Below are 22,367 nucleotides of genomic sequence, written 5' to 3' on the forward strand. Positions count from 1 at the left end.
TGCATTTCATTGTCTTTAATCAGCCAGCTGATTAAAGGTGGTAAGCAGAAGGTGTGATGCTTCAATAGGGGTGTTTGCCCGGTGGCCTCCAGGGAGCTTTTTGTTTCGGACGTTGATTTTCAAGCAGGAACTTCTGGAAATCCTTTTCCTGCAATTGCACAGTATTTTTGTTACTAACGGAGGTGTGAGCTGCAAAGCGCACAGAAGATGGTTTTTGGGAAGTGGGTGCCTCCTTCTTGGAGATGCCACGTCCATGACTCACTTGATGCAGCAGGTGCCTTTTAGTGTGGGTTACCCACTCCTTCAGGAGGTCTATAACGATGGGGATGAGGCTCACCACACCTCCATAAGTATGCCTTGCTTCTTCAAAGCTCAGGTAATTCACAACACCGTGGGGGTATCTGTGGGACAGAAGGAAACAATTGGCAGAGGAACCCAGCAGTGCAACCCTGGGAGCCCACAGCTCCCCCCCCCCCCGAGATCCCCCTGGGAAGAGCAGGATTGCACAGCCAGTCATTTCCCAAAACCAGAAAGGCGTGGATGGAACTGCATGTTGAGGAATGAGTCCTGCCAAACACACCACCCTGCCTGCTGGGATGCATCTGGAAGATGTTGAGAGAATGTACAGACACTTGCCCCACAGAAATTAGCCCTGTGGAGGGGAGGAATAGGAGGAGAGAAGGAGGGGACCTGCCTGGGGTTACTCAGGTTAATGCACCTGAGTAACCAGGACAGGGATCAGGACTAGAGGGACAACTTGCAAGGTCATGACCTCGCATGGGACTTCAGGGCCTGTAAATGCCCAGCCATGCACCAGTAAAAATGATGAATAAATGCACCCAACCCCCTTTTTGTGAATGGAGGCTGGCAGTGGTTTCCCAACAGCAACCTGGGGAGCACCTTGTACCCTCACCAAAGCCAGGAAGGTGTTGTGGCAGAACTGGTGGGGAAGTCCAGTGGGAATGTGCAGTGCCAGTCTCCCGGCACCAAGAGTGGACTCCCAGAGGCTGAGCTGAAGGAAACACCTACGTGGCCCTGATGGCACTGAGGTCATTGCTGTCGTTCAGGAGCACTTTGCACCTCTCCAACAGGCCGTTGGTCACCTGGTCCCCGGGATGCACCGTTTCCAGCTTCTGGCAGAGGTTGCGGAGGTCGTTGCAGATGGAGATGAACATGTTGAGGATACGCCTGTCGGTGGCACTGATGCAGTGGTGGTCCTTGAGGACCTGCACCTGTCCATGGGAGGAAAGAGAGGTAAATTAGATGTTAAATTGCATCTAACTTCTGCTGCAAAGTTGCTCCTCAGTGATGAGGAGCTGTTTTCTCTTGTGGCTCTGCAGGTGTGAGGTGCTGTGGGATGTTTGTTTGTCATCCCTGGTGACTGAGGAAGGCTGGGGTGAGGGAACTGTTTGTGAGTCTTCTTCATTTCTGGAAGAAGGGTAGGAGTACCACAGCCAAACCCAGCACCAGAGGAATAGGCTGAATGTGAGTGGGATCTGTCTACTCCCTCTGCCTGGGCAGAGCAGGGTGGGAAGTGAGGGCAGTGACCAAACTGGTTCTGGTTTGGGGTGATGTGTTTGCATCATTCATTCTTCATGGTTCTCTCTGTGGCACCATGAACTGCAAACCCAACCCATTTAACCTAAACCACCCTCCCCAGCCTGTTACAGCAATGCCAATCCCCTCTTGCCTTGAGCAGTTGTGTCACTCAGAGCGAGGGGCATTGCACGAGGAAATGTTATGCCAAGGGATTAAGTACCTTCTCCAAGGAAATTACAGGCACTTCAGAATGTAAAATTCTGAGTGGCTGGTTGGCAGCCAGAGCTGGACTCCAGCACCTCCAGTGCTTTCTGTAAGATTCCAAGAAAGCTGTTCCAACGTGGGTACAGCTGCTGCATACAGAAAAGCCATGGAATGTGCTTGGCCAAATTCTCAGCAGGTTTGTAAGGAAAATAAAAAATTTCTCCTGAGGGTCCATTTCCAGCACAGATTCCTCCTTCCACACTGTTTGCTGAGTGTTGTGTCCTTGTGAGTGGCAGGAGTTTTTACTGCTGCTGTGAGCAGAAATAGTCCTAATGAGAGTATCATTTTAGCCTGGATGTTCACAGATGGGATAAGAGGAATTGTTGTTGGCCACATCGACAACAGGGAGTTAATGCACCTGAGTGACCAGGACAGGGACAGGACTACAGGAACCACTTGCAAGGTCCTGACCACAGCCAGGCTCTGTAGGCAGGGACTCCCTGGGGGGTTTGAGGCTCTGGCTGAAGCAAAAATTGAGGAGCTGGTCCCACAAAACCACTTGGGTTTTGACTTTGTGCCCTAGTCCATGTAGAAATCTTCAAGAAGCTGTTGCTATTGTGTGACTGTGGTGTGCACTTCCACCTTTCCACCTTCCTATGCTCTCCTCTTTTCTCTAAGGAATGTCATCACTCCACTCTAAAAATGCTGCCACAAAAAGCTCGAGGGGGTGGAAATTTAGCCATGTTCAAGTGGAATCTCATTTTTCCTGTAGTTTCCATGCAAAGAAAGCTGCCAGTCAAGTCAGCTGTAGGCTGAGACCACACATATTTCTGTGTTTGTTGCTTTTATTCTTGTGCCCCCCCATGACAAATTAAAAACAGGAAGAATGGCAGTGGGTAAAATGGGTGCCTGCTTTTGTCACCAGGGGAGTTTTTTGGTAGCAGTTCAGTTCCTGCTCAAATACATGCTGCACCAATTGCTTCCTGTTTTTCCTGGTAATTTGTTCTTTTCCCTTTCCCATCCTCCCCCTGGGATGAGGTGGCTGGACCCCCAGGGCTGCAGTTCCCATGTTGCTGTGTCACAGAGGATGCTGTGGATCCCTGTAATTCTGAGGTCACACCCAGAGGTTTCACCCTCCACCACAAGCAGCCCTTCCACCTCTGCCAAGAAGTGGAGTCCAGGCTTGCTCAGTACCACTGGAGTATTGCCACTTTTATAACGTTATACATCTCAATGCCTATTTTGGGGGGAAAAAATAGCTCAGTGTAATGTCTGTCCCAGTCCTCTTCCATGGAATGAGCAAAGCCCTTATATTAGAGAGAGTCAGCCCTTAGAAAACACAACCAGCTCCTTCTGTGTCCTAATCCTAATAACAGCCTGGCCTTCACTCTGCCTTTGGCATCCACCTGGATTTTGTGCCTGGGTTCTGCTGCCTCAAATCCACAATTCTGATTTTATTCAGATTTTTCTTCACCCACTATCCCCCCCCCATCTCCAGGTGGTCTAAGCTCTACTCAAAACATCCCGTGTTATAAAAATTCCAAGACAATTCACTTACCAGCCCAGAAAACCCTGTGCCCACTTGGGACTCTCAGCCCTCAATCCATCATCCTCCCTCTGTAACACAGCCATTATTTTTAATAAGCACTATAGAAAGATACAGCAGCACCAATACCAGGGGGAAGAGCCAAGCCTGCTGGTTCCTCCAAGTTAAGGATTACAGATTCCATGAGTGGCTGGGGAAGGAGAGTTGGTTTGATTGTTTTCTTGTGCCCTGTATTTCTGGCTGTGCCTCAGCAGCAAAATGACAGTGTTAAACTAAACCAGTTTAATTTAGTGTTAAACTACATCGAAAGTGATGCTCAGGAATAAGATTCCTTCTGTGTTAATAAACCCTCACACAGGTATTTCTCTCCCCAGATTTTGCCACTGGTTTGCAGAGTTGTAACAAACATTACCAGGGAGTTTTTGTCCATTTTCCCTTGGTAAAAACATTTATTCATCCCTGACCTGACACTGTGTTGTCCCTGTTCTGGGGAGCAGAGTATTTTGTGCTGGATACTTTGTACCTGCACGATGCTGGCCACAGGTCTGAGCAAGTCATGGGCCTCCTCTCGGGTGTGATCCAATGCTCTGGTAAATGTAAACTGCTGCTGCTGGAAGATCTTGTAGTTCTGCTCTATGTTTCTTAGAGTCTCCACTACCTCATTCATGTTTACTTATTTCTGGATTCGAGAAGAGAAGGAGAGAAAGGAAGCTGCTTTTTAGAAATGGTGTGATTCTACGTATGTAACTCCCTCACCTGAGCTGCAATCGTGTAGGTTGGGGAAAAACTTCGGGGAAAAAAAAGAAAAGTAAAAAGAAGCAAAAAGAGAAGATATATTGTGTGAAAACTGTGCAGCCCCAGAGCCCCAGGCAGTAAGCCAGTGAGTAATGATGCTGCAGAGAGAGGCGGAGAGCCCAGAGGGGAGCGCTGACAATGGGCTGCCATAAACCCGAGTGGGTCTGTTGTAAAGACAACGCGGCGGTGCATCACCGCGGGGGGAGCCGGGGCTCCTCTTACCGCCCTGAAACCACTGCCCGAGCGGCTCCAAACCTCCCCCGCTAACCGGGGCCGGCCGCGGGGGCCGTGCTTCACCTGCCCCTCCTGACTGTGACGGTGGGGAAGGATCTGAAGCTCCGGTGGGGGCCTCGCCCGCAGCCCCGCCCGCCGGACACCCCGCAGCCCCTTCCCTCCGCTCCGCGGCCGCCCAGCCAGCCCTGCGGCTCCTACCGGCCGGTGTGCGGGCGGGGGCGGTGCGGCGGCTCCCCGGGAGGGGCCAGGATGTGGGGACTGGCCGGGGTGACAGCGGTGACCGCGGGCCCTCCGCCCCGCCGTTGCCACGGCAACCGCGACGCCGTCTCCCTGGCAACCGTCGCCGCTCGATGACGTTTCTTCAGCCTTCCCGGTGCGGTTAACGAGGCGGCCGTCGCGGCCCCGTCGCGCGGTGATGACGTTTCCCTAGCAACGCGTCACGTTGCCAGGGGCGGCCATGGCGGAGGCGGCCATGGAGGACCCGGCCCAGCTGTGGCCGCCGCCCGTGGGCACCTACGCGGAGGAGCAGGGACTCTTCCAGATCCTGCAGGTGAGCGGGGACGGTGCGGGGGCTCTTCCAGATCCTGCAGGTGAGCGGAGACGGCCCAGGGGGGGCGGTGAAGGCACCGGCGAGCGCCGTGTACCGGCTGCTGTGGGAGCTCAACGCGGGGGTGTCTCCCTGTGCGGGAAGCGGCCGAGCGCTCTCTTAGTTAATTATGTTAATTGGCAGTTGCTGCCGTTCATACCTGGCGTTTTTGGGGGAGAAAAAAGTGGCAGCCAGTGGAAAAAAGGAGTCTGTGAAAGGCGAGGCGGACTTGGCAGGAGGAGGAGGGGGAGGAAGAGAGGGGGAGACAATAACAAATTAATAACAAATTAAGTGCGGGAAGAACGGCGGTGACGGTTTTGCCTTTGTCAGTCACCACCTCCTCATTAGCGTCATCCCGCTAAACCCCTCTCCCGCTGAGGCTGCTCGGTGAGATGTGTCACAGATAAAGGAACAGAAGGGCACTTCCAGCGTCACTGGGATTTCAGTAAATAGCAAATTTGGTTTCCCTGCCTTAGGGAAAGGTGTGTTTTGTTCTGTAAGTTTGGGGAAAGCCCTTGTGTCGTGCATGGGGAGGTTTGTGCGAGGGACTAAATATTCTGCTGTTGTTCTGTCTCTGACAGAGAGAGACTGTCCCTGTGTGCTGCTAACCCATAATTCTGTTAGAAAGTCCTTTTTATTTGTTCAGACCTCACTGAAATACACACAAATGTTTATTTTTCTTGCCTCATTTTTTTTATCCTCTTTTTTTTTTAATGCAACTAAAGCTATTTAGTATGGCCAGTGTAGCATAATATTTGTGGGGTTTTTTAGTGGAAATACTGTGTTTTGCAGCTCCAGGACCTCACTGTACATAAAATGTTTATGGGACTGACTCAGAGTCTTGTTTTCTTTTCGTACTTCAGTTGTGTTGTGGCAACTTAGTGACACAAACAAACATAGCTCGAAATTGTTGTCCCAAACTTTAAACATTTACAAAACACAAAATGTGAAAGCTAAAACATGGGACCCAAAACATGAACCTCCCCCAGAGATTCACAGAACTACTCACGTGAAATTAAACTGAGTTTAGCAGGACTGCATAAAATGAAGGATTTGAACGTAGGATTTGGGCAAGAAACAGTGACAGTGTCAGTCACTGTCAGCCTGAACTTTTTTGAATAGTAATAAGCCCAGATTTGCTCAGGTTTGTTATTTTTAAATAACAAACTGATTACTGCTGATAAGTGCAGTGCCAAATCCAGATTTATGTTTAAATAAGTGTTGCTGGGAAGTAATTTTAAATGAACTTCCAATAAAAATATAATTTTTATGGATTGTGCTCTTTGCTACTCAGACCTTGAAGCGTCAGAACTTGCAAGTGAAACAGTTTATAAAAAAAAAATTGAGTGGTTTAATTATTCCAATGAAGTGGATAAAGTTGAAAAGGAAAATAGGCTACTCCAATAAAAGACAATCAGTTGGTGAGGATATAAAACTTTATGGAATATACAGACTTTATGGGATTTACTTCCAAATATTAAAGTGTTACGGCTGCTTTTTAGAACTAGATGTCTATTCCAGTGTGAGCATTTCTGCAGCTTATCTGAGTCAGAACATTAGTTCTGTTTGATGTTTAGATTTAGTTACAGAGTTCATGGCTGTGCTGAAATGTCTTACTGGGGAATCTGTGGGGTTGGTGTTTCTCAGGGTCAGTCCTTTCTCTGCCTGGAAAGCCACAATTCTCCCCAAAATCAGTGGAAAGTTGCCACTCCTTGTATGGTTTTTATGTCAGCTCTGACTCAGCCACTGTCAACCCCAAACTGCTCGAGTCAAACCTTCCTGGTGTCCATATGTACCACAAATAAGCCAAAGCAAACAGGTTGGGATTTTTTTTTTTTTTTACTGGCAATTTTCTGACCATCTTCATTTTTTCAGCATCTAAAACAGGCTCTGGAGTCTCAATTTTGCCTGTGAAAGAAAATAAATAAGCATTTATAAGCTGTTTAAGATCCTCATTGTAACAATGCTGTAAAAATGCAGGATACCATGACTGCAGCGCTGTTAAATTCTCCTCTGACTTTGTCCTATTTATTTTCAGAACATGCTTGAAGAGCTATTAATTCATAAGCCAGATGATCCCATTGAGTTCATGATAAACCATTTAAAGCAAAACAACGATGATGGTGAGTGAAAACTGAGACACCATAAATAGTTCAATCCCTTATTTGTAAACAGCTGCTGGAAACTGCTGCGCTTGGCAGGTGATGGATAAAACTTTTCAGACTGAGGAGGGGGGAACAAACAAGACTGGTGAGCATTTTGGAATAGTTATAGGCAAGATGCTTTCAGTTTCTTTTTTTTTTTTTTAGTGGGTAATCTAATAAAAAATGCACTTTAACAGTTATAACAATGAAACCCTCTAAGGGAATAACAAAGAGTTCTGGTGTATCAATTATTAATGCCTTCTGTGCCCCATCTGATATTTCCTGTTGTCTTTAAGCTCGCTAATTACTGCTTTTGTCAGGTGTAAATTTGGTTTCCTATTCTACCTGGGCTGGCAGATTCTCTGTGTTTTGATTAGTTCGTTACTGGCTGCTGTTAATGAGTTCCAGTGCTCAGTGGCATCTCAGCTGAAGGAACAGTGAGTGTGTCTGCTCCTGTGTGTAACAAAACCTGGTAAAGTGAAGAGGAAGTCTGTATTCTGCACAATAAAAGCTTGTACCCTCAATCAAATTATTTGATTTACAAACTGTTCACCCTTAGGCAGATTATATTTGGATATGCACAAGTGAACTCTAATTTTTGTTCTGCATGAGCTGTCAGGGAGAGCTGGTGTCATGTGGCTTTGATGTTTCTTTAAAACCAGAGTAAAACCATTATGAAAGTTCTACTGCAGCATCAATGAAATCGTGATCACTGGAGGTGCTGTGAGCTCTTAGTGGTGCTGATCAGGTGGATGTTGATTGAAATGCTGCTAAATACATTAAAAAAAAAAAAAGAAACCAAATCCTGCCAATTGTTCCCAGCCTTTTCTGATGCAGCAGCATGAGGAATCAATCTGAGTTTAGAGACCCATGGAAAATATGTGGAAGAATTTCATGTAGTTTGATAGAATGCTGATAAAATTTCTCCACATTGAGCTTACATTTGTCCCTAAGCCCCTCAGTATTATTCAAACAGAATTAGGCAGGTTTCCATTTCAGGACTTCAGTACTTAGAGGCTAAAGATAGAACTACAGCAGCTGTTTGTCAAAGGGAAAATGCTGTCTGCTCTTGGGCTGGAAAAACCTACTAGGGAAGGAGAGGAACTCCAATTAAAATTAAAGCCTAAATGTTGTTTTAAGAATAAATTATATGGAAAATAATGTAACAGAAATGTGTAGCAGAGTTGCTTTTACTTTTTGATCATGGTGGAAGGTGCTGACTATTTAGAAGAAAAAAAAAACCTTATTAGAGCCATCAGGAGAGTGATGAATTTTCATGATCTTGCCTTGCCAGACAGTTTTAGCCCTAGAGAAAATTTCAAACAGAGATGTGTGGAAAAGAGGCATTGCATCTATCCCAGGTGTGAAGTTAGAAAACCTTTTTAATTAATAATAGGATCTAAAGTACTTTTAAAAATATAAACAAGTCTAATGATGATTATGGCTTACATCTGCCTTGAAAACCTCGTAGGTCAAATGTGTGGCAAAGTGCTTGTGCTCAGGGCTCTGCACTACTGTTCTTTTATGTGTTCCTTCTAAAAACCTTAAAGGGCCACATAAAGGCTGATAATTCTTTCACATTCAGAGATGCAAGTTTTCTACACGGTGTCTTGGTTTGTGCTAATGAAAAGGAGCTTTCAGGATCCAAGAGGCGTTTCTGTGAGTTCTTCCTTTACAGCCAAACTTCTGAAGGAATGTTAAAAAATTCTGCAAGACTGTTCAGCGTGTACCATGTGCTTCTGTTTGACAAAGGGCTTCTCTTACAAGTTGAACAAATTTCGTTGTGTTAATATTAATAATAAAATCTTTTGGATTTAAATGGAAGTCACTGAGTCCAGCTGTTATTTTGCATTATTCCAGGATTAATTTTGTTGTTGATAAAATCGCTGTTGAATGTTAAAAGTTACTTTGCTTGGAAGAGTAAATCCTGTAACATCTCATCGGGACTAAACACAGAATGAAATATGATTTGTTACTGAAGACAAAGGCATTTTCTGGAATTTCCTGACTTCATTTGGCTGCTGCTTCAGATCTCTGGTATTAAACACTGACTCTTTGTTGATTGGAGGGGGTTAAACGTGACATCGTGTCCTGGTTGTGCCCTCGTGTCATATGGTTGGGGAGAAAGCTTTAGAGGAGTCTTACAAGTGTGCAAATGAGTAAATCAGTGAATTACACTGCCCCATCTGCTGCCAGCCACTAAGCAGAGAGAAAACCAGATTTAGTACAAAGTGAGCATTTACAGTAGCCCTGGGCAATATTAAAGCATGAGATGGTGTATATAATGGTATGTTTCGTTTTTTATCAAACGTTTGTCCAAGAAAGCTGTGTATTAAAGCTTCAATACCTAAGGGCTTTCTTGTGAATTTTAAATCATGCTCCTAGTTAAACCTCAAAAGGATCTGTGGATGGAAAGGTTTTTTGATTTTCTTTGAAGTGGTTTGAAGAAGTTGATTAGTGTTGGCACCCGAGCACTCTTTTATGACGCTGTTTATAAATAATTCCTAAGTACCGGGCTGGAGTTTCAAGGTGTTAGATTTTAAAAAAACCCTAGGATTTAATCACATTACATTTGAAAGAAATTAGGTGATAAAAACAGCTGATGTATCCTTTTAAAGTATTTTTCTACATTGTGTACTAGTTCTGTTGCATTTGCAAGAACCAATAAGGGGGGAGTTGTTCTTAAACCTTCCAAGTCAGATAACTTTGTAAAGATGAATCCGTAATTTGGGTTTCATGTATGTTTAAAAATTGCACCTGCCCAATAACTGTTAAGTGCCTGGAAGGCCTCATAAAAATACATTTCACATCCTTGCCTGTCTGTAACCATCAGACACCATCTCCCTTGGTTATCGAGAGCTGAAGAGGTTTTTTGGGTGAGTAGATCCCTCCTCTGCTTTGACCTACGTTACTCCCAGTAAATACTAACCAGTCCCTCCTGTAGATAATCTGGTTTGGTTTGGGATTTTTTTTTTCCTGTGGTGTAGAGGGGAAAAAACATCAAAGCTGTTAATATAAAACAACAGCTCAAGGAGTCGCAGCCCAAGGTGTATTTCTGGAAAAAGTTCCAAATGCTTTTCTAACAATTACTCTTTTTTCTCTTGTCTTGGCTCTAATTCGTTCCCAACAAAACCTATGAAGGTGATGCCTTTTGTGTTGTCTGTATGCATTGGATTAAGAATTCCTCAGAACTGGGATGCAGTTTTTGCAGCTTTCCCCCTCAGAGAAAGGAGAGGGATATGCAGTAGAGAAACACAAGAAGCAGAAATGAGGGAAATTGCTTTTAAGGATGACTAGAAAATGTGAAGGTAGCTGTCAAAAAGCGTAGTGAGAGCGTGCTTCGTTTTGCAGTGTCTAAATCTCCTCTGAACCCTGACACAACCTATTTAGGTGAAACTAAAATGGGAAATAATTTTTCATCACAAAATATGTTTGTTCTAAGTAACTGCTTTGGGAATAAAAGTCAGACTCAGGTAAGGAAATGTCAGTATCTTATGCTCAGGTTCAACCACTAAACTCTCCGTGTGTTTGGATGGATTGAGATATATAGATCTCATATATCTCTCCAAATGGCAGAGTTAGTCAGAGTGTTAATCTCATTGACCATGGGGATTAAAGGAGGACCCAGCTGGCACTGTCTTACTGTTCTCCTCTTCTTTTCCCCAGCAGAGCCCAATCCTGAAGCCTCTGTTGAGGCAGCTTTCCATCTGAAATAATTGTTTCATTGTGACTACACTGATATTATGCAATGCAATAGTGAGAAACTGGTTGGGATCTTTGCTGTTCTGCATCTTAACATTGACATATCCTTGTTTCACAGCTCCAAAAATTTGTATACTCGGTCCACCTGCTTCTGGGAAAACTACAGTTGTAAGTAGCCTAATTCAGTGTTGTAACACTGCTCACTCATTACATTGCACAGAGCTCAGCATTTGTGTAAACTTTATTCTGGAAAAATAATTTTCAGATTTATCTGAGTGATAGAAGAGCACAAGGCAAATTGAAGGGTGGCATTCCTGAGGGAGACACCTGTACATTACACTACAGCTTAAATGGAAATTTTTAAGTGAGCTCTGCGAGAGCTCTGCGAGAGCTCACTGAGGTAGTGGTAGTGGTACTGCTGGAATGCAACAGAATTCTGCCTGCTTTGTTTTAGCAGGGCTAATTAACCTGTGAGAAGCACTGTAATTACACATTTGTGGTGTTCCCTTGTTGGGGGTTTCTCCATTTGCATGGTCACTTGTCTCATGTCCACTGGCACCCCTTAATTGCAAATGTCAGAGTTGTATTTGAACCACAGAGAAAACTGACCACAGAAACTGCAGGTGATGGTGGTGTGTGATGCTAGGGAGAATACTTCTTTCTTTAAATTCTGTGTTATGGGGCAGGAGATGAAAAAGCCCTTATTCAAAGCTGTAAACTCTTCAACACCTTTATAAGAAACCACTTAAACTTGTACATAAAGTCTGTCCCCTTAAATGAATGGCTGGGAAAGCTCTGTCTTTCTGCAGCCTTCTGAAAAAAATGCTTCATTTTCTTTCCAAATACTTCAACCTGTATTTCTTTTCTTCCCTCAGGCAATGTGGCTTAGTAAACATTTTGATGCCATACGTGTCTCTCAGGAGACTTTGTTATTCAACGAAACATTAGCGCTGACGGAGGAAGCAAAGGCACATAAAGAAAAAAATCAGGTGTGTAAGAGAATACAATAACAGCTGTTCTCATGTCACACAACAGGAATTATGTGGCATTCCCGTGATTTTCCACTGCTATGAGTTGATCAGATGAGAGTAAATACTCCTCTGTCTGTGGGAGTTTGTACATTTGTGTATGTGTAGGTACAGGGCCTTTCAGAGAAGGGTGAGCTCTGCTGGATGAGATATGAACAAAGAGAAGTGTGTCAGGGCATAGAAGGAGAGGAAGACAATGTCAGGTAATGAAGATCTTGAAAAATTAACCTTGAAATAAGCAACAGAACTGGGATAAGTCCAGGAGTGCACAATACAATTTACAGAATGGTTCCTTCTGTCATTAAACACAGAGCCTTCTATCTGAGCATGTTTGATAATCTCGATAAAATAAGCATTAATCTCTCAGGTCTCCTTTGGTACAAAATGCTCTGGAAAATATGTACACAAAGAACTTTTTTTGATCTGACAGTGCTACTTAGTTGTGCATGCTTGATTTCTCTGTAGCATGACACAAATAACTTACTTGGTGCATTAACTCCAAAGGAGTGTGACAATCCAGGCAGTGACTGACAGCCCTTGGAGCTCTCAAACTGAGGCAAGAGCAGCTGCTCAGATTGTTCAGTTCTACCCAACTCCAGGTACTGTGTTTGCTCCAGACAGCTTTTTAAATCCTTTCATGCTTCACTGTGGGCCTCCTAATTGATGTTCAAAGCAATTGGTCCAAAGAACAGTTTTTTCCAGGTGTCCTGATTAAAAATTAGTGACAAGTAGATGGGAAAAATATGTCGAATACAGAGAAGCATCTCTGCTACTGACTCCTGCCCTTTTAGCTGATTTCTTTCTCCAGATGTCAAGGTGTTTTATGAGAAATAAAGTGGAAGAAGTCTGGTTTTTGGGGACTTGTTCTAGCAAGTCCTCTAGTTTGAATATATCTTTTCTCCCTCATCACCTTTTTCATAAAAATTGAAGCAATTTCATATCTATGAGAATTCTACACCCGTGCTAAATCCAATTTAAGATTGGAATTGGCCAACAGATTCATAATTTACTGAGATGGCAGACAGTGTGATACACAGATTAGGATTTTTTCCTTAGAAAATTGGGCTGGAAATAGGGTAATCTTATTACACTGAATTAGTGAATGAAGTTTGGAGATGGCTCAAGTAATATACTTCAAGATCTGAGAGGAAAGAATTCATGGAACTCACTAAACTCACTGGCAAAAGGGGTTGCATTTGGCCGGGATGATACAGAATTATTCTTATCGAGAATATGTACTTTGAAATCTTCTTGCTAATTATTAAAGATTGTTTTGATAGGTTCATAAATTTATACTTGGAGGGGGAGAATTTAAAACAAAAATTCCCTTTGGTTTAATTACTGTAATTATTATCATATTTCAGACTATACAGATGCACTTTCAAGGGTGTCCTTTTGGGCTTATTTGATTTAAAAAGATGGATGGTGTGGAAGATGAAAGTCAAAAATGTCAAGGCTAATCAGGTAGTGAGGAGGGCCCAAAGAGCCTGGTGGTGGTTCAGCACTGTGCAGTCTGCCTTTAGTTTTGAGATTTAGAGTCTAGAAGAACATTTTGGCTAAGTAATTTTGTTCTTTCATATGAGTTTATTTCTTCAAACATAACTCCTGGAACTAGGAGGGAACTCCTTGCTTCCTCTAAATCAATGCAAGCTTTACAGTGACTTAAAATGTGGCCAAATTGTCATCTCAAGAGCTGTATTTTCCCTTCCTGATTCTTGGCTGCTGCCTGAATCTCCTGTTGCTGTAACTGAGCCCTGGTTCTGCTGAAGCAAGTGGTAAATGATTCCTCCAGCACACGGAGCATCCATTAGCACTAATAGGTTTGGATCTCTTTTCAGGAACAGAACAATAGCTGTTTACACCACCTTTGATACAAGCAGGGCATTAAAAAGTTGGGAGTCCTGGCCAAAGCAATTTAATAAATGGAGAAGAGGAAAAGCAGGAATTAAGGCTGTGTTTTTTGAAAGTCTGGTGTGAAGCTCATATAACACAATTTAATGTCGTTTCACACGTATAAAGTTACTGGGGCTGAATTAACCCCAGTGCCAAAGGTCAGGCAGTTCTAGGTCAGTAGGCCAATGTTACCAGATCTGGGCAAATGCTGCAAAAAGCTCTGCAAATGTTTGTTCACATATTTTACCCACTTATCTTTAGCCAAGCTTTCATCTCGTTTGTGTTCGCTCACAGCAAGCATTAAAGCATTTGGGTTTTCCTGGCACAAGGATTCATGGAAGGCACATTTAAAATAGGTGATTATTCCCTGAAGCTCAATTTTTCAAGTTGGACATGCAATCATTCACCCACACACACCTGGCCACTTCCTAATGAGCACAGCTCAGGTAGTGAATTTTAAATATTGACTGTTCAAAGTAAAATGGGATCATTCTGCACGTAAAAATGCTCCAAAAAGAAGTCAAATATTTTTGGAATATTCAGGAACCACAGGCTATCAATAAATATTCCATGAACAGAAAAAGAGGCTACATTTTTAGATAAATCATTGCAAATTATTCCCTCATCTCTAGTTATTATAATGTTAATAGGAAGCATCTTCAGGTTTTCCTATAGTGAAGTCTAATGATGAGCTATTTCATGTTTCACTTTTCCTGTTAACTGGATAAAATAAGAAGTTGAAACAACTGTGGTAATTGTGAGTTTGGGGGATGGGTGTGCTTTTAATGCTACACTAAATTGCAGCTGAGGTGTTTGCATACTCCTTAATAACTTAAAACTGCTCTAGAGTTGCATCATGTCCCTGTGCTTTTTAAGAGAGAAAAACCCAAGGCATCCTTATCTAGGCATGGTCAGCATTCCAATCTATTCCAGGGTACACTGTTATGAAGGAACAAATAGGAACTGTTCCAGTTTTGTGTATCCATAAAAGCCCAGCCTTTCATGTGTATTATCTGAACAAATTAAATCTAACCATTCATGATTCTGAGAATACTAAACCAAATTTCTTGAAACCTGATTGCTGTTCTCTCCAAGGTGCTAACTTGGAGAAGTCAGTAGTTTTTAGCTGTAGCTGTTTTCAGAGCGAATATATCCAAAACTTCCAAGAAAAAGTCCAGTGAAAGTGCTCCCCCACCAAAAAAAAGGGTGAAAGTTTTATGAAAAGGTCATTGAGATATAACTCTGGGTAGATCAGGCATAGAAGTTGAAGTATGATGTCCCTGAACTAACATGGGATATTTAAAATTAATCATGAGTGAGTACAGTTCTTCAGCAATATGGAAACTGTGTGTATAGAAAAGTGGTCTGAACATAAACAAAATCCCACAGCAGCAGGTGTGTCCTTTACCTGAGCTGAATGTTGGGACAGCTCTGAGTGCTGCAGGCAAGGTGTGCTTTGGCTGTTAATCAAGTGTGTGTCATTGTCCCTTATTGCAGATTTCTGGGAGGTGCAGTCCCATCCACCAGGCTCACGATGTATTTATGTGTTTATGAGAGAGAAATTATAAATGGGCTATCCCAGGTATCAGAGAGAACGATTTCCAGTTGAATAATTAGGCATTCTGCAAGCAACCCCTTGAAAATGATTTTGTAGGCCACTGCTCAGTGGGAGGAAAACTGCCCAGGAAATGAGACTGGAATTGAGCCACAGAGAGCAGAAGGAGCTAAACCACTGAAACACCTGAACGCCTGTCCTTGATTGTTTGTGTGCAATAAACTCCAAAGAGAGGACTGAGAACACCACTGCACTGAAAGAAGTTAGTCTCATTTTGGTTTAAATTGGTTTGGCAAGGCTTAGCAGAGAGGACCCCCAGCAGTCTCCAGCCTGCCTTGACATGACACATGAAAGAAGTGAGGGAGGCACTGGCTGTTCCTGGGAGCAGCGTGGGGCCCCTTTGGAAGGTGACAGGCTCAAAGGCGGGGGCCCAGCTCCAGCAGGGAGGGGCTGCAGGAGGCTCTGACACTCCACCCTCTGGGACCTGCTGACTTCCAAGAAACACAGCAATTTCCTTCCCTTTTTCTCTTTTACCTGCTTGAAAGTTGCCTTATGAATGGCTGATATGAGGAGAGGCACTGAGAACTGGGGACAGCAGAGATAAACAAACCAAGCAAACCCTCTGCCTGGCTGGGCCACTTTGTCTGTGCCACACTGGCCTCTTTTGTGTGTTCTGGAGTGTTTCCTCCATCCTTGTTTAAAGTGACTTCTGGGGTAGCACTTCCACCACTCCTGGTGAAATTATTTCATGATGCAATAAAGAAGATTTTATTAAATCTTTCCTCATAGTCAACCACATTGTCATTGTATCTCTCTACCTCTGTTAGAATAACACAAGCCTACAGAAATGCTCCTTTTTGGGTTTATACCCTTCAGACTTTGGTTAGAAAAAAAAAAAAAGAGAATCTACAATATGTGGAACTGCAGGAAACAAAGAGTCAAGCTCACATTGTTTAGTGAAAGATAATTTATTTTAACTAGGAGGTCGAAAATCTGGTTGCAGGTTTTTTTTTTCTGAGTATTCATTCAATAATGACAAAATGAGACTGAGACAAAGCATTTAGTCAAATGATTAGCAGCTGTTCTGGGTGGTATGGACAGAGGTTTAGGCTTTATCAAGTTAAACTGGCTAACACAGAGTTTAACCAAGTTTAGCATAGAATGAAGGCCTAAATTAATGAGATAGTGAAAAAAATTCTTACTAGAAGAAAGAAGGGTGTTGCTAATTTGTCAGGAAGTCTAATACAACAGAAGAAGTGTTGGGGAGGTGTTAAATCTGTAGAGGAACTTTGTTCTTCTGTTTCATAGAAAATACTGCCTTACAAAACATCTCTAGATATGGAAAAGTAGGAATCACAGAGCTAAACAGCACTTCTGAGAATACTGGCAAATGCAGTTTCCATCCCATTTCGCAGTCCTGAGTTTAAAAATAAGCTATCTTTAACTATAAAATACATTTTAAATAAACTTTCTGGATGATGACAGAGTTACTTGAAAAGATGAAACAAACCTGAAGATCAGACTCTTTGTGTTGTTTGCTCAGTGTCTGAGATCCTCTTTGTCTCACTGATGGCTGGCAAGATCCCTGATGCTGAGCCCACTGACACAGTCATGGATCAGACACTTGTGGTAGAAAGGACAACTTATGGATGTGATATTCTTATGGATTTTGCAGGTCTCATGCCCATTTGTGTGTTAGTGTGTAAAACTTGTCACTGCTTCCATGTTAGCATGCAAAAAACCCCATGGATGTTCGTGCTCTGTGTTCAGCTTGCCTTTAACACTGATTTTTGTGCCCTTATTAACTCTTTGTCATTAACTCATGTTAATGACCCGGGGCTTACACTGAATTATTTATTTCTTTATTTTTAAGAAGACATCTCACTTCACCTTTAACCAGAATGTGCCTGCATGGTAAAATTCCTTTTGAACTCAATTGTGAATATTCAGCCTTTTTTTGTTCTTTCTTTAGAAAATTCCCAACGCGCTTTGGGCCAATCTGATCCAGGAACGTCTGTCAAACGTGGACTGCATCAAACAAGTAAGAATTGCTCCTCAGAGGGCCGGTGGATAAGCACTTACACAACTCGTGCAGTAGTTAGCATTCCTAGTCCTGAGCAGAGCAGGGAATGGGGGCAAATCATCGGGGGCTCTGGAGCCGGTTGCTTTCTTGAACATCAGCGGAGGGAGTTTGGAGCTTTATTAACAGGATAAAGGGGAGGATGAGAGTATGCATATGCTAATCTTCCAGCACAGAGATGATCAAAGGCTGAACAAGCAGAGCTTTGTTGATTGCCTGGGGCAACTGGCAGAGATAGAGTGGACAAAACAGATAAACAGAAAATATACAAAAATCAATATGTTAAGGTTTTAACTCTTATTGAGGAAAGGGGGGGAAAGAGTCTAGTGTTACTCATTTCAATTTTATTTATTTCTCATTGTGTCCTCTTTTTTCTTCCTGTGTTAGGAAAAACTGCATTTGAATATATTCTAGGTATTAATTAATATGTTCACTCTTAGCTTATACAAATAGGCAACTGAATAGGTTTGGCTGTATTCAGATGTGTGGCTTTTTTTTTTTCTCCTGCATGCTTACCCTTGATGTAAGTAGAGACTTTTAACACAGAGAACTTTAGTAGGCTGATGCTGGTTGAATTTAATGTCTGGACTCAAGGAAAGCAAAATCATTTTTATGTGTTTTCTTTAAAATCTCAGATTTTGTTGTGGTTTATGGAGTTTATAGTCAGCCCATTATAAGGGATTATTTGCAAGAGATATAACAATCTCATGGATAAAACCCTGTTTGTAAACATGCCAAAATAAGGATGGCACATTATTTGATGTACTTCTTGAGAGGAAAAAGTCCAGTCCAAAGTAGGTGTTGTGTTCATGAAGGACTAAACAGCTTTTTTCTCATCAATAGTCCATGTTTTCAGAACAGGCACTGTAACACCCCTTTGAGTCAGGGGACAGGTAGAACTTCCTCACCTCATGCAGATACTGCCAGGCTCAGAGTTTTATAATAAAATCGGATGCTTCTCAACATCATCATCAACATCCACCTTGTCAGTTGAATAAAGCAGGGCAGGTAAATAACATTTCATTGAAGTGTGAAAATTGCTTCCTAAAGCTTCTTAGCATTAGACACCGAAAGAAAGTGGAAATGCTGAAAGCTTCATGTCTTCTGCTTCTGTCTCTGTGATTTTTGGTGCAGTCTGCAATGATCTGCAGGCTGGATCCTTCCATCCACATAAAACAAAACCATCTCAAGGGCTGGGCCACTGCCTTGTAGTTTTTGGGATGGTAATTCTGTAGTGCAGAAGTGTTTTCAGATAGAGGGAAACATCAACAAAACTAGCAAGAATAAGTAAAAAAATTCTGCACCTGATTGAAGGTTTCAGCTTTCAGAACTCTGATGACACAAGTGGTTGCCAAAGATTCCTGTGCCTCGGTGCAAAGGCAACTGTCTTAACCTAAGCCAGTAGTGAAGGTGTCTTACACTGGACCTGCCTTGTGTAGGCTGGATCAGAGTCACTGTGTGTGAACTGTGGAAAGGAGAACTTGGTCAGGATGGTCATGGGTATCTGGAGATGTGATCTCTTACGTTTCCTGCTGGAGAGGTTTGCTGGAAGACATCTCTGTGTCCATGTCACATCTCTGTGTCCATGTCACATCTCTGTGTCCATGTCACATCTCTATTGAGAGCACAGAGCTGTAGCCAGGGGCAGCTGCTGCTCTCTTTAAACAGTAGTTTTAGAACTAGTAATAGCTAAACCTTGACCTATCCCAATATCTAAGCCACTGGTTGCATGAGAATTTAACTTTTAATGCTGCCTGCTGGTTTTTAGTGTTACTGAAAAAATGATTAGGCTAAACAAAACCAAGCTGTTGTTTCGGGGTTCCCTTCCTGCACTGGAAGAATGTTCTAGTACATTATGTAGAAGGACATGACACCCCCCCCTTCTTTTCCAAGTGGTCCATTTTTTGGTGTGATTTAGAATCCTGTGTTTCTTGCTCCATGCTTCATCACCTGGGAGACTGAAACAATGATTTCTTGGATCCTTAGAAAGAAAGGAGTGAAGGGATTGGCAGAAAACCTAAGGGGTATCAGTTTTTCTTCACAAAATACTGCATCCCTTACTCCATAATTGGTCTATTAATTTTAAATTTACAAAGTAGAATTAAACTTTTGCATTACTAGTCACTGTGCTTGAATTATATGGGTCAGTCTGGTTTCTCTTGAAGGTCTTTTTAGCTGAGCTGTTTTATTTTATTTTGACTCATTACAGTTATTTAGCAGCCAGATCAAATATATGGTAGTACTTGGTATATTTGTTTCTCTACAATAAATTCACACAGGACTTAGGCCCTTCAGTTGGCAGGAGAGCCTGTTTAAAAACACACATGTGGTGTACTGTCTTGTTCATTTTTGTGGTATTTTGGATTAAAGAGTGTAGCTGTAGAAACCAATATTGTCAACTCTGGATATACCAGCAAATGAGCAGCAAAAAAATGACTATGAATGTCAACATTTTTTATGCAGGCAGTGCAATGAGATATCATGGATATACAGCAAGTCAGGTGACTGTGTGATTTACTACCTTGTCCTTGGGGCAAGATGTGCAACATCGATCTCAGGTGATACTTCTCCTGGAGTGAGGATGTTTAAAATATCTCTAAACCTGTAGAAATGAGAGCAAGTTAGGAAGATGATAAACTAAGACAGGAGCTGCTTTCCTGACTGCCAGGCTTTGGGTGGTGTCAGACCCCTCAGGTGAACACAAACAGCTCCTCTGGTTGTGCTTGTAGCAGGTAGGACAGGGAAGGTTCCCTGTTATTTTCAGTAGTTTGGTTAAATATTCCCTCACATGCTCTCTCACAGGTAGGAGTTGCTGGGGCAATCTGTCCCCTAATACTCTCTGGAGGAGAGCTGCTGAATGGCAGGAGGTGTTGTAAACTAGCAAGTAGGTGAATAACTCTTCAGTTTAGGGCTTTTATAACAGCTCTAAAACCTCTCCAAGTTATTTTCCCCATAAGTCTCTTTACCTGATCAAAAAAATGTATGTTTTCAACAGCTAATTTCCATTGCTTTCCAAAGGCTGCATCCACCCCATGGTTTTTTGCTCCATGCTTTCTATAATTGTTGGCATGGCTCTAGTTCTCCTGTCAATAGTGAGGGGAGGATCTCCCAGTGAGTTATTTTAAGTATTAGGTCATGTAAAAATCTGAATAAGGTGACAAGCTGGTTAAAATGCCAACAGCTGCATAGAGCCCTGCCTACATTTTATGTTCCTGTTGTTATCACCAGCAGCACTGAATCAGAGCTGGATGTCTTACACAACTAGGGGGGAATAAACCTTTATAAAGCTTCCCTGACATTCAGCAAGAATGGAGTGGATGTTATCAATCTGGTTAAGGTTTCAGCTGTTTTAGGAAAACCACATAATTGGTTTTCCAAAGGTGTGATGGTTATTAAAAATCTGTACATTAACAGATAGTAATTTGTGATCACTCTGTGTATGTCTTTCTCATTCAAAAGAGGATCTATGCATTTTAATTGCAATATTTTCCTTGTGTGATTCAAAATAAAATGAATGCTGTGGATTTTTTGCATCATTTGAACAGATTCATGCCATTTCTTTCAAAATGTGAGTCAGCATGTTTTTACTGAGAATGTTAATAGATTAGGAGTGTGTTGGACCACACTACCACCAGCTGTTTGTTTTATTTCTCCTTGTGGTGTCATTGGCTTGGCATTAATTGTACAGCTTTCATCCCACTGACAGTAGGAACACAGGATTTTTTGTGCCGTTGTTTTGACACTCCCAGGTTTATGGATGTCACAGGCATTCTCTGAGGAGAACATTCTTATTGATCAACAGCTCTGCTGGGACTCTGTGTTATGTGTTCTTCTAACACAAATGTGGTCAGGACTGCGAGGGATCAGATGGGGAGGTTTTCCAGCACACCCAGAAAACTTATTGCAAACATTATGGGACCTGTGAAGCTGATATGGAGACTCTTCTTCTTCCAGGGTTGTGCAGGTTGGCTGCAGCCCCTCTGACTACTGGGATTGTGCAGGGAATTCATGGAACTGGAGAAAGCCAGTGAAAATATTGCTAGAGGATATATTTGAGAGAGAGCTGGGCCACCTTTCTGGAGTCTTAGGATCTTTAGAAGCTAATCTTAGGCCAGTGATTCACACAAAACAAGAGGCAGAATGACTTTAGAGGGGTATTAAACAGTCCAGAAGAGCAGTGGCTGTCCTTGAAAGGGAAGGCAGAGAAAAGCAATGGCTCTTGGTGGTTCTTGGTTTTACCTTGGTAGCTGAAGATCATCATGTTGTCTCTGTGAAACTCCATGCAAAGAATATGATGTTACACCGATTTATCTGGGGAGAGAATCTGCCCATTCACCACCTTTTCTGCTTTCTGACAAGAATGGGACTTTTAAAAATAGCTTTGCATCTTGCTCAACCAACAGAAATAATGTGGGGGATAAAAGGTTTCTTTCTAGTAAGGCTTGAGCCTCTTCCATCATCCACACTGCAGGAGCTGGGGTGACCATATTTCTGCTGCACTCCTCAGTCTGCTGAGGTCTGAAAATCTCCAGAATATTACATCCATACTGGCAAAGCCATTACTGATATATTTTTGTGTTATTGTCTGCCCCCTTTCTCCAGCTGGAAGTGAAAACCATGTAATACTTATTCAAAACCACTGAATAATGATGTGGGAAAATTGTTGTGATTGTTTTCCTAAAAGCAACGTATTCATGACCTTTGATCTTTAGGCTTGTGGCTGAGCTTTGTTTCAGACATACCAGGTAATTCAGCATTATTTCTGTGTGCTATCCCTTCTCATTATTCAAAAGCACTGTCAGTTTTGGATTTTGTAATTAAAAAAAACTCTGGAGGATGTACAGGTCAAATAACAAGAGAGAACTTGAATACCCAAGTCATTATTATTGTGGTGGAAAGTGTGAAAGTTGTAGGCTTGGTATTATAGCTGAGAGTACTCCCAGCAAAGGAGGGAGATGTACATTTGGGAGTGACCTTGAGCATTTCATTTTCTCCAGATTCTTGAGATCTGGAGAGGAGAGTGATGCCTTTGAAAGTGCTTCCTTGTTGCTGATTTTTTCA

The 22,367-nt window shown here is 42.6% G+C and overlaps 2 protein-coding genes across 9 annotated transcripts in view; one reads left to right on the forward strand and one right to left on the reverse strand.

The window, feature by feature from the left end:
• Nucleotides 1-4,643, reverse strand: SPACA9 (sperm acrosome associated 9). Of its 3 annotated transcripts, XM_064676836.1 has the most exons (5): nt 4,517-4,639; nt 3,813-3,968; nt 1,030-1,232; nt 263-401; nt 1-148 (listed from the first exon to the last, which is right to left on the reverse strand). In XM_064676836.1, exons 2-5 carry the CDS (start codon nt 3,954-3,956, stop codon nt 62-64), a joined length of 573 nt encoding a protein of 190 aa, XP_064532906.1. In that variant the 5' UTR covers nt 3,957-3,968; nt 4,517-4,639; the 3' UTR covers nt 1-61. The 3 variants fall into 3 exon arrangements, with proteins under 3 accessions (XP_064532906.1, XP_064532904.1, XP_064532905.1); XM_064676834.1 differs by having other exon boundaries at nt 1-401; nt 4,517-4,643; XM_064676835.1 differs by lacking the exon at nt 4,517-4,639 and adding an exon at nt 4,307-4,410 and having other exon boundaries at nt 1-401.
• A 73-nt stretch (nt 4,644-4,716) lies between these two features.
• The window catches only part of AK8 (adenylate kinase 8), a 67,243-nt gene continuing 49,592 nt past the window's right edge, over nt 4,717-22,367 (forward strand). The window contains exons 1-5 of one of the 6 annotated variants that reach the window (XM_064676830.1): nt 4,717-4,868; nt 6,943-7,027; nt 10,869-10,918; nt 11,626-11,739; nt 17,199-17,267. In XM_064676830.1, the coding sequence (XP_064532900.1) occupies nt 4,776-4,868; nt 6,943-7,027; nt 10,869-10,918; nt 11,626-11,739; nt 17,199-17,267 (411 nt within the window). In that variant the 5' untranslated portion in view covers nt 4,717-4,775. Of the gene's footprint in view, nt 4,909-6,942; nt 7,028-8,939; nt 9,086-10,868; nt 10,919-11,625; nt 11,740-17,198; nt 17,268-22,367 lie in introns of those variants that run through there. The other 5 variants (XM_064676828.1, XM_064676832.1, XM_064676829.1 and 2 more) reach the window with 5 other exon arrangements.

This window comes from Pseudopipra pipra, chromosome 20, assembly GCF_036250125.1.
Source record: "Pseudopipra pipra isolate bDixPip1 chromosome 20, bDixPip1.hap1, whole genome shotgun sequence".
Classification (NCBI taxonomy): domain Eukaryota; kingdom Metazoa; phylum Chordata; class Aves; order Passeriformes; family Pipridae; genus Pseudopipra; species Pseudopipra pipra.

Coding starts and splice junctions, on each gene's coding strand:
- SPACA9 (XM_064676834.1), bottom strand. CDS start 3,956: ATGAATGAGGTAGTGGAGACTCTAAGAAACATAGAGCAGAACTACAAG. Junction 1,233..3,812: donor CTGTGGCCAGCATCGTGCAG/GTACAAAGTATC, acceptor TCCCATGGACAG/GTGCAGGTCCTCAAGGACCA. Junction 402..1,029: donor CTCAGTGCCATCAGGGCCAC/GTAGGTGTTTCC, acceptor TCTGTCCCACAG/ATACCCCCACGGTGTTGTGA.